This window comes from Heliangelus exortis, chromosome 3 (genome assembly GCF_036169615.1).
Source record: "Heliangelus exortis chromosome 3, bHelExo1.hap1, whole genome shotgun sequence".
NCBI lineage: Eukaryota > Metazoa > Chordata > Aves > Apodiformes > Trochilidae > Heliangelus > Heliangelus exortis.
In genome coordinates, this window is record NC_092424.1 from 31,982,376 (window position 1) to 31,999,935 (window position 17,560).

Here is a 17,560-nt window from a genome sequence, read left to right on the forward strand (position 1 = left end):
TTAATTTTATTCTAAAAATTACTGCTGTAAAGGATGTAACAAAGAAGATACAGTTTGTGGGCAGGTTTTACTGATTGCTTTTCCTTTCACACTCAGAAAGAATGTTTTTCTTCTAGATGCTTTTTTTCAGTAAATCATGTATATAGCTTGTGTATATATATATACACACATATATATTTGTATATAGAGAAAACATGAAAGTACATCTATATTACCATAGTAGAGGTATTAGTCTGCATTTTTATATAGCATATACTTGTCTTGCTGATATTGTTGGAATTTTCATACATGGAAAAAGTCAGAGTACACTTGCCTGTAATGTTAGCTACAATGAATGTGTAATATCTGTATTCTTTATTTCGATTAAATGAGAATTCTCCATGTGGCCTCAGTATTGGGCAACTTAGTTTGTGTGAGCAGCTTCTTTCATAGAAAGTTACCTTTAAAAATATCTAATACTCTCTCCTAAAAGATGTTAAAAGAAAAATGAAGTACATATGTGGCAGAGTAGCTGATAATGTTCTATTTTGTAAGGGGAAGCTTAGGAAAAAGTTGCCATATAGTTAGTTTTGAATTGCATCAGTACTTTATTCTGTGTTTATTGTTGAGTTTTTCATGGGTTTTGTTGTTTGCTGATCTTTGTTGTTTGGATTTGGATTTTTTTGTTAAAGAGGAGAGCATACTTTTTTCACAAGCATTTTGACATTTTGACAAAATCACATTTTTTTAACTGTATAGGTGAATAATTCCCAATTGTTGCCATACATTGTCTAAGAAATTCTTCTTGCTTTGTCCACCTGGTTCAAATCCTTTCACATATCTATCTCTTAGGCTTCAGTAAAACTCCAGGTATTAATGTGCACATTGTTACATGTGAATGACTTCATACACTTAAAATCAAACTTCTCTTTTTATATTTTCAATCTGACTCCCAACGGGAGCAGGTTTTTTCCCCCAGGTGCATTGGGCAGGAGTAGATTTCTGGCCTGCCCTGGCGTGGCCAGGCTCCAATGTCATTTTAACACTAGGGCAGATTGTTTCTCATCTGGCCAAACTGCAAAAGAAGGGAGCTGACTGTTCAGAGATAGGAAGAGTAACTTATAGGTAAATACATGACTTGTTAACTGTCTTCATTAGAAAGAGAAATAAAGCTGATATCCATGGAGCGGTGATATAATCAAGTAGTGCTTAAAATCAGTTCTGCATCTTTCATTTATTGCACAATTACAGGATTTGTTCATACCACCATTCATTCATTATATATAGCCTCTGAATTATCAAAATGTTTATATATGTTTTAACTTATTAAGTTGGTTCAATATCTTTGTACTAGGTAGATTTAAATGAAAATAAGGGTAGTAAAAAACCTCTCCCTGATGGATGTGACCTCCGTTCCCTTTCCAATATCTTTTTGACAGTAGTTACCTTAAAGGCAGTGTATTTTGTAGGATTTAAAGAAGAATTAAACTATGCTCACTCAGTCAAACCTGAGAATTGTGTGGGTTTTTTTTTCAAAGACCAAGGAAAAATTAGAAGTGCTGAGGTCAGCCTTATGCAGTTGCAATATTGCATAGTTTTCAAGAACCCTAAGTATTGCTGATGGCATATATTGCTTCTCCATCCTCTGTGCTTGGAATGACAGAGGTAAAATAATGTGCAGTTGCAATTACATAGCACTTTTTGTGAAATCTCCGAAGTCTGTTTAACAGAGAGATGTGTAACTAGCACTGAGTTTGGCCCACATTGGTTACATTTGGAGTTTGCTAGTGTCAGTATGCGTTGCATGTCTGCCAATTGTTTGTGGCACTCTGATAATTTTAATTGTTTCAATGAGGGAACGAGTGCCTTTGCAATGTCTTCTGGAGAGAAGTAAAAATAGATCATAGAATCATTAAGGTTGGAAAAGACCTCTAAATCAAGTAAAATCATCAATCCAACATTGCCATACGCATTAAACCATGTCCACAAGTGAAATGTCTACATGTTCACTCTTTGGATTAGTAGCAGTCACTGTTGGTTCCAGGTATTCCTCCTCAAATTTGCAGAAAGATACTTGGTCAGGCTGGCAGAACTGGTGCCTAAACTCTCATAGCTGCAGCAGCCCACATGATCAGAAGTGATCCTTCCTATGCATGTGGGAAGGTGCAAAAAGGGGAGTACGAATGGGTTGTGCTGGGCCTTGTTTCTGATTTTGGTGGGGGGGAAAGTCACCCCCAGTGACTAATAGTTTTTTTTAATAACATAATTTCTAAACCTGTGCTGTTGTTTCACCTGTTTGTTTCATGCTGTTTCTCGATAACATGGCCTAGGTGTTAAGTCTCCTGTGTTCACTAGAAGTGTCTGGTAACAGAAATGTTGGGGTTTTTTTGGCAAATGGTCCTTTGTGTATCTCAGTAGCTACTAGAAGCACTCAACTTGTTTAACTTACAGATGAATTTGTGATCATTTAATATATATTCCATTTTCCCTTCACAAAATTATTATCCTCACTTATTAGAAAATACTATTTTTCCCCCATTATGAACACATTGCAAATGAAAATTAGATTTCTTAAATCCAACTGCAATCGGTTCTCACATGCAGGCTCCATGGGCTTTGATTTAACTAAGCAATACTGAACTTTGTAAATGTCCACAGAATAAGTCACGTTCTGAATTCTCATTATTGAATACTAAACAGAATATACCATAGTAGTGTGTGGTGATAGCCATGACACTACTTGGACATTCATTATCAAGTTTAGAATAATTCTGGTTCTTAAGAATACTTTAAATTGGGCATGTTGCACCTCCAAGATAGTATTTTATTAATTTTGTTTAAAATACAGATACGCTAACTACAAATTATGCATATTAGTGTAACATAGTCTGCAGTCTCACTGCTATTGTCTGGTATAAAACTACAGACTTTAAAATAACTGTTCCTTTTTCTCTTTTTGCCCCACAATACCTCGTTTTCAAAGTACTTGTGAAAGCAAACATGTTTGTGTGCCTCTAAACACTACCTCTGCACATACAGAGTGATAAATTCTGAGCTTATGCATGTGTCAGTGTTTGGTTTTGTAACATATTCTCCTCCTTTCTTTGTTAAAGCGCTCTCCTTCCTGTATTCCAGCTAACAAAGGCAGACGTGTAAGAGGCTGTCCTAATCTATGTGGCCCTTTATTTTTTGCCTGTTGTGTACATGCCTTTGTTTAATGTATGGATTTCGTATTTACCTCACTGCATGCCTTGTGCTGCTGCTACCGTTTGCTTCTGCTGCTATGCTTTTTTGCTGTTTTACAGCTGTGTGGCAAAAGCTTTCAGAGTATTTATTTGCTAATTCTATGAGCAGAATTCTATGAGCACTGTAACATGGAGAAGATGCTTAGGATATTTTTGCTTTTCAATATGAAAATTCCTTGTGAAAGCTAATCAGGTTGGGAAGATGAGCAAATGTCAAATGAGAGCTTGTTTGTTTCCTTGCCTTTAGCAGAGACCGTGTGTTGAGGTAGGGAATTGCCTGGAGAAGGCAGAAGTTTGGCATTTGGGAGACCTGTTGTAGCAAGTGATATAAAATATCGTGGTACCAAGGTAAACAAAGGGGAAGTAGGGAACTGAGTAAACTGAAGCATGAAGTAGGGGAGGAAAAGTTCATACAAGGAAAAAAGTTGGCTCTGTTGTAGTCTGTTAACTGGAGTGCTCTATTGTGTTTCAGAAATCAAGGTAGATTTTTAAACATGGTGTTATCAAAGCCTTGTCAGACTAAATTGGTGCCAGGTATGCTGTGTCCACTTTAAACTTAGACTGTCACTTTTGTTTCTTTTGTACACATATGATGATAGGAGTAGGGCAGCATACAAAGAATTTATAGTGAATATTCAAATAAATAAGCAATGATGCCCAACAGCTCTAATAATGATTATGCCTATGCAGTTCAAAGCACACCAGTTAGTGCCTTAGGTAAGCTTACAGTAGCTGCTTGGGTTTTTTGGCTGTGGCTTCAAGTTCATCTCTCCTTGAGATGTGTTCATGCACTGTCTGGCTTTGGCTCTGGAGAGAACTAAGCAAAGTACTGTGGAAGATGACAAGGTTATTAAAATTTCACATAAAATATTGAAATATGCTTTTGATAATCCAGTGGATTAGTTTAAAAGTAATTTGAATGGCATTAATGCAGTCCACGTGAAGTTTTGGCCATATTTGAGCCAGTTTGCTTTTGTAATTAGTTCTCATTAAAGCAAGGAACCTGGAGAATACTGCAGCAAAATAGCTTAAGACCTTGTTTCTGCAGTAAAGGTGGTGATTAAATTTCCTCAAATTCTATAATGGTATATCAGGTTCTCTGTGTTTTGCAGTCTTTTTATGTTCATAAGTACAGTAAAAATACATTTGTTACTGGTTCAGTAGTTGACTTCAATCACCGAGGCTTTGTAGCGCATTCCAGAAAATTTCAATAATTTGTATTATGCTTCTACAAATCTTTTTAGGAGTCGTCATGAGAATTTTTTGGTATTCAAATGCCTCTTTGAAAGAGCATTACTTTGGATTATCTGTAAATGCTTATAAAATGATAGAGTAGATCTCTGAGTTTAACTTGCAGAAGAAAAAGAGTATCTGTTTCTTCCTATGAAAAATTGGCCTGTAGTTACTCACAGTGTGGCTTATTTTTTAATAACAGTTTCAAGAAGGTAGAATTTTTCAAGGTTAAACAGTATTTGTGTGGACTCCAAGTTATCATATTTTTAGAATCAGTTTTTAAAACAGTTTAAAATAATTGAAATGTGTGAAACATTTGCTTCAGGTAAATCTGAGCACAAAATGCTTACTGCTAGTTTTTGCCTCAATGCTCCAAACACGTGGTCTATCTGTAGAAAGCAGCTATATCCCAGTTTAAGAATTTTTGTTTTAGTTATAGCAATACTTTCAGGCATCATAAGATACCTGAGTTAATTAAGATGATGATCATTCTTGACTAGGTAATTTTTTTGAAGGCTATGGTAAAACCAGAAGCCATCAAACTTAACTCACTACTATTAAAAAAGAAATAAACAAATAAAAAAGGAAGAAAAAGAAAACAACTACAGCTGCACCTGTTTACTACCATGACAGAATTTCTGGAGAACAGGAGGGGATATGCATGTAAAATACTGGCTTGCCAACATATTTTATTCCCAAAAAGCAGTTAATTAGAGTTCTTAGTATGATGTCAGTGGCATCATTTCAGGATTTGGAATGTTCAAATGCTTTCTGTAAGTATTGCTGCATATTTTAGTTTTTGTGCAAGCTAGCCAAATCCCTAGGAATGGGGAACTGATGACAGCATTGCTCAGAAAAAGCCTGACATGCAATGGAGTTTTCTGCAGGCCTTCAGCTTTTAATGTTATTCTTAATGGATAAAAGCATACTCATCTCGCTTTAATTAAAAAAAAAAAAAAAAAAAGATTAAAAATACATAGAAAATTTTGATGTGGAGATGTCTTGTTTTCAAGGAAGAATACTGTATTTATGGTTTTTCTCTGACAAAAGTTTACTTGTTATCCAAGGTGCCTGATCATTCCTATATGTCTTGTTCAGCGTTGTTCTGTGTTTGGCTTAGTTTCGTTGTGTATCAAGGACTAGGAAAGTAGTGCACTGAAGAAACTACCTGGTAAAGATGTTTTTGTAGCTCAGATATGGAACAAAACAACCCCTCTCTGAATCTAATTAACACTAACCTAAGGAAATGTGTTGTTTGCTCTGCCTTTTCTCATTATCTTCCTCTAAATATGTTTGCAGTGATTTACATGGGCTATATGGGAATTCACTTCTAACAAACCACTACTGCTAATGGAAAAACCCAAAAGCATTGAGAAAATATCCACCATTAAAAAATGCTGAATTACAAGCTTCTTCAATTGTTTGTCAGGCCTGTAACTAGCAGCTCTTATGCATGTGATCACCTCTCATCAGAAGCCTTTGTGTATTCACATTCAATTACTTTCATTGCATTTTTACCTTATTTGGGAAGCTGCTTACACTGAATTTTTATCCTCTCAGTTCTCTCTTAGGAATTCTACTGCTCCCATATCTTATTTTGGTAAGAGTCGAGAAATCTTTTTAATGATATCTTTGATACTTATTTTCTTTTCTCTTGAATTGTTCTCCTAGATTGACTCAGTTGAGAATTTTACATTATCTAATACCCCACCACGGGATGAAGATATCAAGTCTCACCTCCGTTCAAGATCAAGGTCTCCTTCTACAGCTAGTGAGATTGAACCTATTGAGGTACTTCAGTGTTGACAAATATTTGTCTGTTTTTTTAGATGTGTCAGTTTCAGTCATACGAAAGTTGCTAGTGCAAATCCTCTTGTTGAGAATAAAGCTCACTGCTCTGCAGAGAGAATATTTAGGACCTTGTAATAGTTGAACTGTATTTTGAGGAATGTTGTATTTCCCTCCACTATAGTTAATTGATATGGAATGCTGAATCAGTTATTAGATAAAGTCTCTTCATAGCATACTCTCAGTCAAAAATGTTCAAGAAATGGTAGCACAAATTTAATGTCATCCTGTAGTTTATAAGAGCATTTTTTGAGTCCTTCTGAAAGTGTTGTCAGTGTTAGGCAGGCTCTGCAACTATAATAATGGATCTCCTTTCCCTGTCAAAAAAACACCCCAAAAAACCCGCACACACACAAAAAAAACAAAAGCAAAAAACCAAAACACCCCACCCCACCCAAAAAAACCCCCAAACAAAACAAAGCAAAAAACCACCACCAACAACAAAAACTATGATTATTTTACATTAGGAAAGACTCAACTGAATGTTTAAGATAATACAAAGTTGCTTTTGATATTTAAGGAATGAATCTTTCACATTTTGCTGAGAAATAATTTTGGTTTTTTGAGTCTTTTCCCAAGTTCATTTTCCAGTTGGTTTGGTTCCATTGCTTTTATGTTTGAGGATGGGGTTGGTGGCATATAATAGTGTTTAATTTACTGAATCTATCTTTGATAGTGTGTATTTGATGTCTTATTGATCCTTTGGTGACAATATTTAGGTTACAGATCATCCACCTCGTTCGATTCACATGCCATCCATGAGGACACCATATATTGGATCTGGACTCTCTACACCAAAGGTATTCACTCAAGCATTCACACTTTTTATGTAGTAAGGAGAAAAAAATATAACTCCTGGGAAACAGCTTCAGGAGAACTGTTTATCACAGTTATCTTCATAACTGCTAGAGGGTTGTTTTTATGTAAGCTGCTTATTTTCTAAAATAATTGCTCATATATTAATAATTTCTCATATTATTATTAAAAATAATAATAATAATAATTTCTCATATATAATAATTTCTCATTCTTACATTATGTGGTGTAGTGGGCATTCTTCTGTATCAGCACAGAGGCATTTGATTATAGGAAAAACAGTAGTTAGGACATTAGAAAGAGGTAAATGAGCCAGGACAAATGAAAAGAGACTTCCTAGAAGGTGTTTTCCAGCAGCTGTGTGCCCAGCCTGGCTCTGTCCTCTGCATACAACATAACCAACGCAGCTGTGGGCCAGTCCTGGATTAACATATCTCTGTACTAATTAGATGCTTATTTTTGAGAAAAGACAAAGAGTAAGCCTAAAATGAAAATGCAGAATTGCATTTTTTATAAGCAAAGGAGAGTGAGCACTACAGCCAGCACTGCTGCACTGAGCTGAGAGAGGGAATTCTGGTTTTTCCCATCTTCTGGATTTTTACTTGCATAAATACTGATTTTATGTTTTTTTGTTGACATTGATTTGCCATTGGCCAAATGATCCAGTCAGTGTATGGTAAATCACCATGAATTATGTATATACAAGTAAATGAGGCAGAAGATACAGGCTATTCAAGGAAAAAATTCCTCATGAAAGTTTCAGAAGTGCCTCCATGACTTAGAAAACTTTTTTAAGTTAAAAATTTGACAGTTTTTTGCAATTAGTCAACAAAGTACATCCTTCTAATAGATTTAGTTGCCTGCTTTAATTGCAAAATAGGAAAGCTTCATTTGTGTGAGGGAAAGTTTGAACAGCCCGTGTTCTGATGGCAACATTTTAGTAGATCAATTTGAAAAAATACTATATGTGCATGTAATTTCATTTTGCAGATATTTTGCAAAGTAAGTAATGATTTGCTTTCTAATTTATTATGTTCCCTAAAGAACCTCCTTGCCTTATGACTGCATCAGTTTTTAAAGCTAAGTATTTTCCTGCAAGTTTTGAAACAAATATTCATTTGTATACAGGAAACTTCCATTGCAACTGTAAAGCTGTCTTTAATATAGATGAAGATTGAGCCCTTAGGTGTGATACGCTATGAAAAACAGAAAAGTGAATAAAATTTTAATATACCTACCCACTGAAGTTGTTTGCAAAAATTGTCTTTATTTCATATCACATACATTATCCAGGTTGTTTGAACAGCTTTTGTATTCACCCTATGTTGTCTCCTTTCTCCGTCTACCAGTTGGATTTTTATTTTTCAGAAAAGCAAAGCAGCTTAAGGGATTTTATATAAGGCTTTTTGTGAATCATACAACCACATTACATAGTAATTTTACCTTTTATATCATAGAATATAACACTGCCATCTTTGAGGGGAGAGAAAGATTTAAAATACTTTATTTTCTAACTAGCAGGAAGAGAACTAAGAGAAGAGAATTAACACGAAGAGAGGATCTTTCAAAAAGAACTTCATCTGTACTCTTCCTTTTAAATTGGGTTTTCTGAAATTGCTTATGTCTAACACCATAAATCTGAACTTTTTCATGCTTTCTGGCATAAAAATTAGAATTTTGAAAAACACTGATATTTTGCTTTAAATGAAGGCAACATTCCTTCCAGAGGAACATCAAATTGGCAGCATAGAAAATGCCAGCTGTCAGCTGCCCAACAAGCACATACCTAATATATACACACTCAGCTTCTAGAGTGTAATGCAGTAATTTTGGCAACTTTCCTATCTGCAGCAAAGGCAAACTCGTATTGGGAGACAAGGTCCAGATCCCATGGTTTTGTTTACACAGGATGGCTTAAATTATCACTAGGACATATGATAAGGAATATTTTTCAGCCCATTTGTTAGGAACTCAGATCTTGTTTCAGCAAACACAAATAAGTTACCTTTTTTAATGCACCTATGTGTTTATATGTCTGTGAAAAAATGCTTGTTCTTCAGAAGTGTTACAGGTGTTAACATCCTTGTCTGCTTGTTTCACAGCCTAAAGCCCATCAGTTTGTAGTGAAATCATTTAATACACCAACAAAATGCAATCAATGCACATCTCTGATGGTTGGTTTAATACGACAAGGCTGTACCTGTGAAGGTAAGAATCTGCAAAAGTTCTTATAGATGCAAATTGCACAGTAAGTGTGGTGTGATAATGTAGGCATCTTCTGGTCATATTTTGAAGAACAGAAAATATTCTAGTGCAAACATGACGAATGTTTTAAAACAGATTCCTAGTAATCTGGGGACATACTTAATCCAGTTGTTAGTGGAAGAGTTTAGTTCAGTTTACTTAAAACAGCAGTAGGGATCCACAATCAGGGGTCAAGTATGCTGACAGCAGCTATGCTCTCTAATTCAGGGCACATATTAAAGACAACTTTGCCACTGAGTACTGATTTTTTTTTTTCTTTCCAGGACTAATTTATTCTTGGATTTTATATATGCAGAATGACACTTACCTTTTAGATGAGTTTCCAGCTCTTTGTTTACTGGTAGAGTTGGGCCTAGAGGAAATAATTGAGATTATCCCAGTATGAGCTTCTCTTTCCTACCTGGATGAAACCAGACTATGTGTTCATACACATAAGAATTTAGAGCAGATAAAAGCATGAACTGCTGCTGTGCACAGGCTTACTCTTCTGACTCAGTGTAGCAAAGTTCAGTGAAACTTTTCAGTTCTTGATCAAAAATAGACAATTCCTTTATAAATGTCATTGTCATAGCTTTTACATTACACAAGAGATAACCACCAAATCTTTTTGCTTCTTCTCTTCCTCACAAGTATGTGGATTCTCTTGCCACGTGACCTGTGCAGACAAGGCTCCTGCTGTATGTCCAATCCCTCCTGAACAAACTAAGGGACCTTTGGGAATAGATCCACAGAAAGGCATAGGAACAGCTTATGAAGGACATGTCCGAGTAAGCATCAAGTAGGAGCTTTTGGGGCACTTATATTAAATTTGCTGTTTTCCAGAGCTAGCATGAAACTAACTGGGCATCAGGGGGGATGGATCCAAGTATACCTTAAGGTAACAATTTGGAAATAAAGACCTGAATTTTCACAAAGTGACTCAGCATTTTCATCAGAAATTTTCTCTCCATCTCTGTCAGCCATTGTGCTTTGGGTTCATCTTGAATAGTTCATCTCAAGAGAAGAGAGAATAGTTTGTCTCTAGAGATGAGATCATTCTCCAGGACCTCTGAGTTTTTCAGTCTTTGTTTTGAGGCCAGTACTCTCTCGGGTCATTGGCATGAATCCTTGTATATAAATCCTAAAAAAATTACTTGGCATAGTTTTGGCCATATTCCTGTAGATCAATTAGAGATGAGTTTCTGTATGTTTATTATCATAGCTTTGAATGACAGCACTTGTGCTATTGCTTATGTTGCTTGATGTTACCACTGAATAAAAGCTTGTCAGTCTAGATGAGAGAGTTGATTTCTTTATTGTCTGATTTTTGATTGCATGCAAACCTAGAGCTAATCAGAATTTATTTTTTTAAAGGTACCAAAACCAGCTGGTGTAAAGAAAGGTTGGCAGAGAGCTCTGGCAGTGATCTGTGATTTTAAACTCTTCCTGTATGACGTAGCAGAAGGCAAGGCATCCCAGCCCAGTGTGATAGTGAGTCAGGTTATAGACATGAGGTAAGCTCTTTGGTGCTGGATGGGAGCTTTTCAGACAGAGTGGGTATTTTTTTTTCTGCTTCTCCTTTTTGTGAAATCAGTAAGCAAGCTCCAGATTTTATGAAATTTTATGAAATGCTGCAATCCATGTTTAGAGACTCTAATTTTCTGGAAAAAAAAGCAGTATTTTCAGTTAGGCTGAACAACACTGTGTGTTCATATGCAGCAATATAGACTTCCATTGCCACAACATGTGCCAAAATGCATCTATTCAGCTGTGTAGATGATCTGGAATGAATAAAGAAAAATCCACTCTTTCTAGAGTTGAATAGAGTTTTCTAAGACAGGTAAAACTTTGTTATAGGATAAAACTAATACAACTTTGGATTCAAAAGAGATAAATAGTTTGTTCCCACTGTGTTCCAAATTTCTGAAATGCCATGAACTTCATTGAAGACTGAGAGCATTCACCTTACCATCTAAGTGAAGCTCATCTCTGAACAAGGCTAGTTTACCCTGGAAGTCTCAGACATTTGTAGCTAATTGCTTTGAGCAAGTTTGGATTTTTATGAAAGAATTGGAGAGATGTTCTTGGTCCAGGCCTATTTTTAAGTGTAATTATTTTTATTTTTAAAAAAAGTTTTAATTTAAACAGACAAAAAACAGATGCTCTGAGTAGATTTATCTCCATCAGAGTTTATGAGGAATTCATCCTCCAGCATTGCATTTGTGAGTTTCATCTCCAGTTAAAAGAGCAAACGGTAATTTAAAAAGATTAGATCTCAGTACTGTCTTTTTGCATCCTTCACAAAACAAGACTATTGGTACTATGGAAATACAAGTGAAAACAAACCTACATATTTTGCTCTTTAACTTTTTTCCAATTATATTTGTGGTCTCCATAAGGGATGAAGAATTCTCAGTGAGTTCTGTCTTGGCGTCAGATGTTATCCATGCAAATCGAAAAGATATCCCATGTATCTTTAGAGTAAGTATTGTGTCTTGAAATACAGGTTTTCATGGTGTGACATACAGTGTGCATTCACTGACAGCTTGCTAGGGTTTTATTTCCTATGCAAGTTCTGGCTGTTTGGTATCCATGGCAGTGGCAGCAATGCATAAGGATTTGTCCACATATCATTTTCATGGTAAAAATAGCACTGGTACATTTGGACGAGCTCTTGCTTCCCCTTTACCTGAGCTTTATTTTTTTAACCTTCACATTAAGGCATATATTTGGTATCTAAAGCTCCCATTCATCAAGTAGTCAGTGTAGAAATCTAATGTAAAATGCTCTTAAAAATTAAGCAATATTTGCCGTCTTTGGCTTTTTCTAATATTCTTATTTTTACTAGCTATTCTATCGAAGCTTTAACCTCAATAAAATATCATTGGTGTCTTGTTAATTCTCTTACCATTTCTTTACTGTACCACTGTATTTCAGTCTTTGTTTTCACAAGGTTTCATACTGCTCATCACTGCATGTAGAGAGCGTATAACCTACAAAAGGGGCTTTCCTTTTTATCTTTAGTAGCTGTACAAAATACATAAAAAAAATTATAGGTCATTCTTCCATAAAGACCATTCCTACTGCATTAAATATTTAATGAAAATTATTTGTCTTAAAAGAAATACAGAATACTTAGGAAGAAATACTTTTCATTGGAAAATTGCATGAGAAATAGATGACTACCTTATTTAGGGCAGACATTTCAGAGTTTTAGAATAACTACAAATGCATTTATAAATTAAGACAAAGTTTTCTCTGGTTTTTGGTTATTCACATCTACAGGTTTTTTCTGCTGTGGGTTTCTTGATTGAGATTGTGTTTTATGCTAACTAAGGATAAATTTTTGAATTCTTACTTCTGACAGCTAAATTTAAAGGGCACTTGCAGGCATCTGATAGTCTTGTGTAAAAATTATCATGATGAAAGTTTTTACCACTTATGACTTAAACACTTATTTTTAAATTTTCCAGGTTACAGCTTCCCAGCTCTCTGCATCCAATAGTAAGTGTTCAATCCTGATTCTAGCAGATGGTGAGAATGAAAAAAGCAAGTGGGTGGGAGCACTGAATGAATTGCATAGGATCTTGAAGAAGAACAAACTCAAAGACCGCTCAGTCTATGTTCCCAAAGAAGCTTATGACAGCACCTTACCCCTCATCAAAACAACACAATCAGCAGCAATCATAGGTATGAAATAAATAAGAAAAGTCTAATAAAAATAGGCATGCTAAAAGGATGCTTTTCTTTTTGCAAAAAGAGTTTAAATTGTGTCATCTACTGAATATAGAGTAATATGTAGTGGTTTTATCCCATATGGAAATATGCATGGAAGAAGTGCAGTTCACTACCCAGTACTTTTTCAGAACTTTAAGAGTATTCCAGTATTCCCCTTGTTCAAACATACTCATAATTATTACTAATTTTGACTGAGAATTGGTTGTTACTCTTTTTTTAAGTCATTGAACCTAATTCCTTAACTGGGAAAAATCCATGCTATAGAATTGATGTAAATGACTGACTTTACAAAAACTGCTTGTGGCTCCAGAGCAAAAACGTAAAAGCAGAAAATTAATCTAGTAATTTTAAATGCAAATGCATAAAAATACACTAAACTCAGATTATTTAAATGTGATACTACAGTTATTTCAAAGTCAGTAGTATACTTGAGTGTTCTGATTGATTTTTATTAAAAGTTATGTTTTTTGATGTTATTTCTACTAACGGGAGAAAAGACTTTTAATAATTTGAAATATTTGGAGATTAGCAATGTCTTTTTGTTACATTAATGTGTTTGGTTTGGCTTTATTTTTGTCAAGACACTGAAAATCTGTCTCAATCAGAATTATAACCATTGTTGAAGAAATATTTTCAAAGGAAAATAACCTTTTTTTTTCTTTTTCTTTTTTTTTCTTTGTTTCTTAATATCATAGACCATGAAAGAATAGCTTTGGGGAATGAAGAAGGGCTATTTGTTGTGCATGTCACCAAAGATGGTAAGGTTTTAGGAACTGGTAATAATTTCCCTAATATTAAATAATCAGAAAGTGACTTTGTAACCTTTTTCCTCTTTCAATATTCTCTGCTTTCATTTTTGTCAATTTACTACATTTTTAGTTGGACAACCCTATATGAATATTGATCATCAAGAAGGTAGTCTTTGTGCTTTCAGTTCTGGGTATCCTTTCCAAAGGTCTAGCATCTGGAATGCAGTTGAAGGTTTTGTTCCCTGGTTTGAAGCAGGCTCTGTACTGAATTCAGAGCAGACTCCATCTGCAAGGATGGAGGTTCCACTATGTCTCTAGGCTGCCTGTTGTAGTGTGTAATTATTCTTAAAAAGAAACATTTTCTTCATATATCCAATTGGAGCCTCCTCTGTTTCAATTTGTGTCCAGTGTATCCTATTCTGCTGTGTACCTGGATAAGGAGTCTGGCTCATTTTTTTCTCTAACCTTGTTCTTGTATTGGAAATCAAAACTTATGTTCAGTATTGTAAAGAGATGTAATGACAGATGCCCAAGCAACATGTTTAATTGCATGTTTCAGTTCTTGGAGGGTTTTCGTCTTTTTGTGGCTATAATCTGATTTTTTAAATGAATACCAAAGTAACGTTGGATCTGCTCCTCCATTTTTCTGATGACAAAAAGCCAAAGGTCTGCCCAGCATTGCCACATCTTGTATTATTTAAAATACAAATGCTGATTTCGTACTTCCTAGCATTGCTGGGAAGTAATAAAGAGGATTTCTTGTGTTTTACTTCATAGTTTGTCTTTACAAATACATATGTTTTAATCAATTGACCCTTCAACATTATTTACTTGGATTTGGGGCTTTTGTTTTTTAGAGATTATCCGTGTTGGTGATAATAAGAAGGTTCATCAGATTGAGTATATCCCAAGTGAACAGCTCATTGCAGTAATCTCAGGACGGAACCGTCATGTGCGGCTTTTCCCTGTTGCTGCCCTGGATGGAAGGGAGACTGAGTTTTATAAACTGGCAGAGACAAAAGGCTGTCAGTCAATAGTTTCTGGACACGTGCGTCACGGAGCTCTTACATGCCTTTGTGTAGCTATGAAAAGGCAGGTCCTCTGTTATGAACTAAACCAGAGTAAGACACGTCACAAAAAGATCAAAGAAATCCAAGTTCAGGGGAATGTTCAGTGGATGTCGGTCTTCAGTGATCGTCTTTGTGTGGGCTACCAGTCAGGTTTCTTAAAATATCCTCTTCATGGAGAAGGCAGTCCTTACAGTCTGCTTCATCCAGATGACCACACGCTATCATTTATCTCACAGCAGCCAACTGATGCCATCTGTGCAGTCGAAATATCAAATAAAGAATACCTGCTGTGTTTTAGCAGCGTAGCAGTTTATGTTGACTGCCAAGGCCGAAGATCCAGGCAACAAGAACTGATGTGGCCTGCAACTCCATCTTCTTGCTGTAAGTGGCAGTGTGTGTCAGTGTATTTGCTATAAATTGAGGTGGTCACTGCTTTTATTAATATCCACAGGAACTGAAGTTCAGGATAATTACCTGACAAGTAAATGAATGCTGCCAGCATTTAAAATCTAGTCAGGAGGTTTAATCCTGATCAAGTTGTACTATTTTTTTACAATTATGTCACTGACCTGTACTGTTGCAAACAGGAATCATATGTCAGGATTTCTAACTCTGATAACCCATTTCTAAACACAGGGGCTGATCTCTAAAACAGCCAAAGGCTTGGATCCTGCAGAGGCTAACGGGATCTTTATGCATTTACTGTCACTCATACTCTGTTGTTGTTGTTCAGTCTTAAAATTTTATTACACTTATGCTCAGCATTGTGGTTCAACTGTTCTTGATACTCAGAGTCATCAGGATCTGGCAACTGAACTTGCTTTTCTCTTATAGTCTTTAATACTACTTTTCTGTCGTTGTTTTATGTTTGTGGCGTTTTTTTTTAATTTCTTCTTTTCTGTACCTCTTCATTCTCTCTTCCTCGGCAGTTTTTGTTGACACTCTGATCATTTTCTGTATTTGTTTTTTTCCCCATCTATCTCTGTCTTTCCCTCTGAAATGCAATGTATGGGAAGCAATATAGAAAATGTATTTCATAAGCCAAAGAAAAAATGTGGCAATTTTTCAAGATTCCATCAAGAACTGTGATAAACAGTTATTTCACAGTTTTTCAAAGCTGGGGTTTTATCCTCATGGCAGTTGGAGTGGAAAATACCCTGTGGTGGCTATTTCCTTTTTAATATCTTTCTGAAAGCAGGTAAAGGTTAGCTAAATTTGTCCTCAGAATGTCTGTGAACAAGTGCAGTCCTATATTGTTTTTTAAAGTGGTCTGCCTTCTTACCTCACAGGAACAGCAGTACAGTCACACTGCAGAGGAGAGGAATGTTTCACCTTGTTAAATGAAGCCCCTTTTGTATGTGTAAGGAGCAGCTTGTACAGGCTGTGTGTACACTTCAGGTTTTCAAGCAAAAGTGCAATTATTACAGTGGACTCAGAGAATGAAGGAATCAAAAGATTTTGTGATAGATAGAAAAATATGTTTTCACGTGTAGTTCATCTGTTTTGGTCATTGATACTTGTGAAGGTTTTTTATTGCCTTAACTTAGGGGACTTGATATTATTTCAATTCATAATGAAGATATATTTTAAAGCATGAATTGGGTGCTTATGTTAGTCTTGGCAAACCATGGCAGTCTTGTTGCCTACATTGAAATACTGAATTCTCCTTTAAATGTGGTTGCAGTGGAAAAAAATTTATCCTGGGGAAACGTGCCAGATGAGTAGCACAATAATTCTCTTTACAGTCCAGAAAATAAGAGAATTACATCTAGACAGAAAATTAGTATTTTTGACTGTGTCATGGTTCTGAATTCCAACTGATGTTAATTTAATACATAGTCCAAAGACAAAGATCTTAGTTAATTCAAATGATAATTATTAAATAACAACAATGTATTTACTGCCCGCATAATTTACAAAATACTAGCTCTTAAAAATAGGGCTTTTATAAGGAAAAAACTTTGAATCATATCAGCGTTTGGCAGAACGATCTCTAATCCCTTAAACTATTTTGGTTCTACAAAGTTAAAAGTCACAGAGGGTTTAGGATTTATTGAGGGTAAATTTGCCTTCAGAATAAATTTCTTGGTCACTGTTAAATTGAAGCACATTTTGTAAAGATAATTGTTGTGTTGTGGGTTGGGATTTTTTGGTAATAAATGTGGTTGAATGTAAGAACTTATATTTTGAGCCCTGTCTAAAATCACATGACACTTTACCTAATCATTTCCTCTCAGGTTACAATGCACCATTCCTCTCTGTGTACAGTGAAAATGCAATTGACATCTTCGATGTGAACTCCATGGAATGGATTCAGACTATTCCTCTCAAAAAGGTAACTTGCTCTTTCAGTATTGGATAGCATATGTTTAGACTCAGTATAGCTACACTCATACCAAGCTTTTTAAGTACATTAGGAGCTATCATTAGAAAAGTTTTAAAAAATCTAATTGAACTGGAAGCAGAATTACTGCCAAGAAAACAATGATCTTTGTTTGAAATATAAAATAATAAAATAAATATGGTGTGTGGTTTGACTGCTTTAGATAAATGGTCAAGTCTGGGGCATATGAGCATGTTATATGCTATTGTAGAGAGCAGTTTCTTGGTACTTATTGCATATGGATTCACTGGAGAT

At 35.4% G+C, this 17,560-nt stretch overlaps 1 protein-coding gene across 10 annotated transcripts in view; it reads left to right on the forward strand.

Annotated features, from left to right (window-relative positions):
* Nucleotides 1-17,560, forward strand: part of CDC42BPA (CDC42 binding protein kinase alpha) — a 192,403-nt gene that overhangs the window by 152,061 nt on the left and 22,782 nt on the right. For all 10 annotated transcript variants that reach the window (XM_071739874.1, XM_071739878.1, XM_071739877.1 and 7 more), the window contains 10 exons: nt 6,129-6,248; nt 7,025-7,105; nt 9,224-9,329; nt 10,017-10,153; nt 10,740-10,879; nt 11,765-11,846; nt 12,839-13,055; nt 13,799-13,861; nt 14,710-15,303; nt 17,160-17,257. In XM_071739874.1, the coding sequence (XP_071595975.1) occupies nt 6,129-6,248; nt 7,025-7,105; nt 9,224-9,329; nt 10,017-10,153; nt 10,740-10,879; nt 11,765-11,846; nt 12,839-13,055; nt 13,799-13,861; nt 14,710-15,303; nt 17,160-17,257 (1,638 nt within the window). The remainder of the gene's footprint in view (nt 1-6,128; nt 6,249-7,024; nt 7,106-9,223; nt 9,330-10,016; nt 10,154-10,739; nt 10,880-11,764; nt 11,847-12,838; nt 13,056-13,798; nt 13,862-14,709; nt 15,304-17,159; nt 17,258-17,560) is intronic.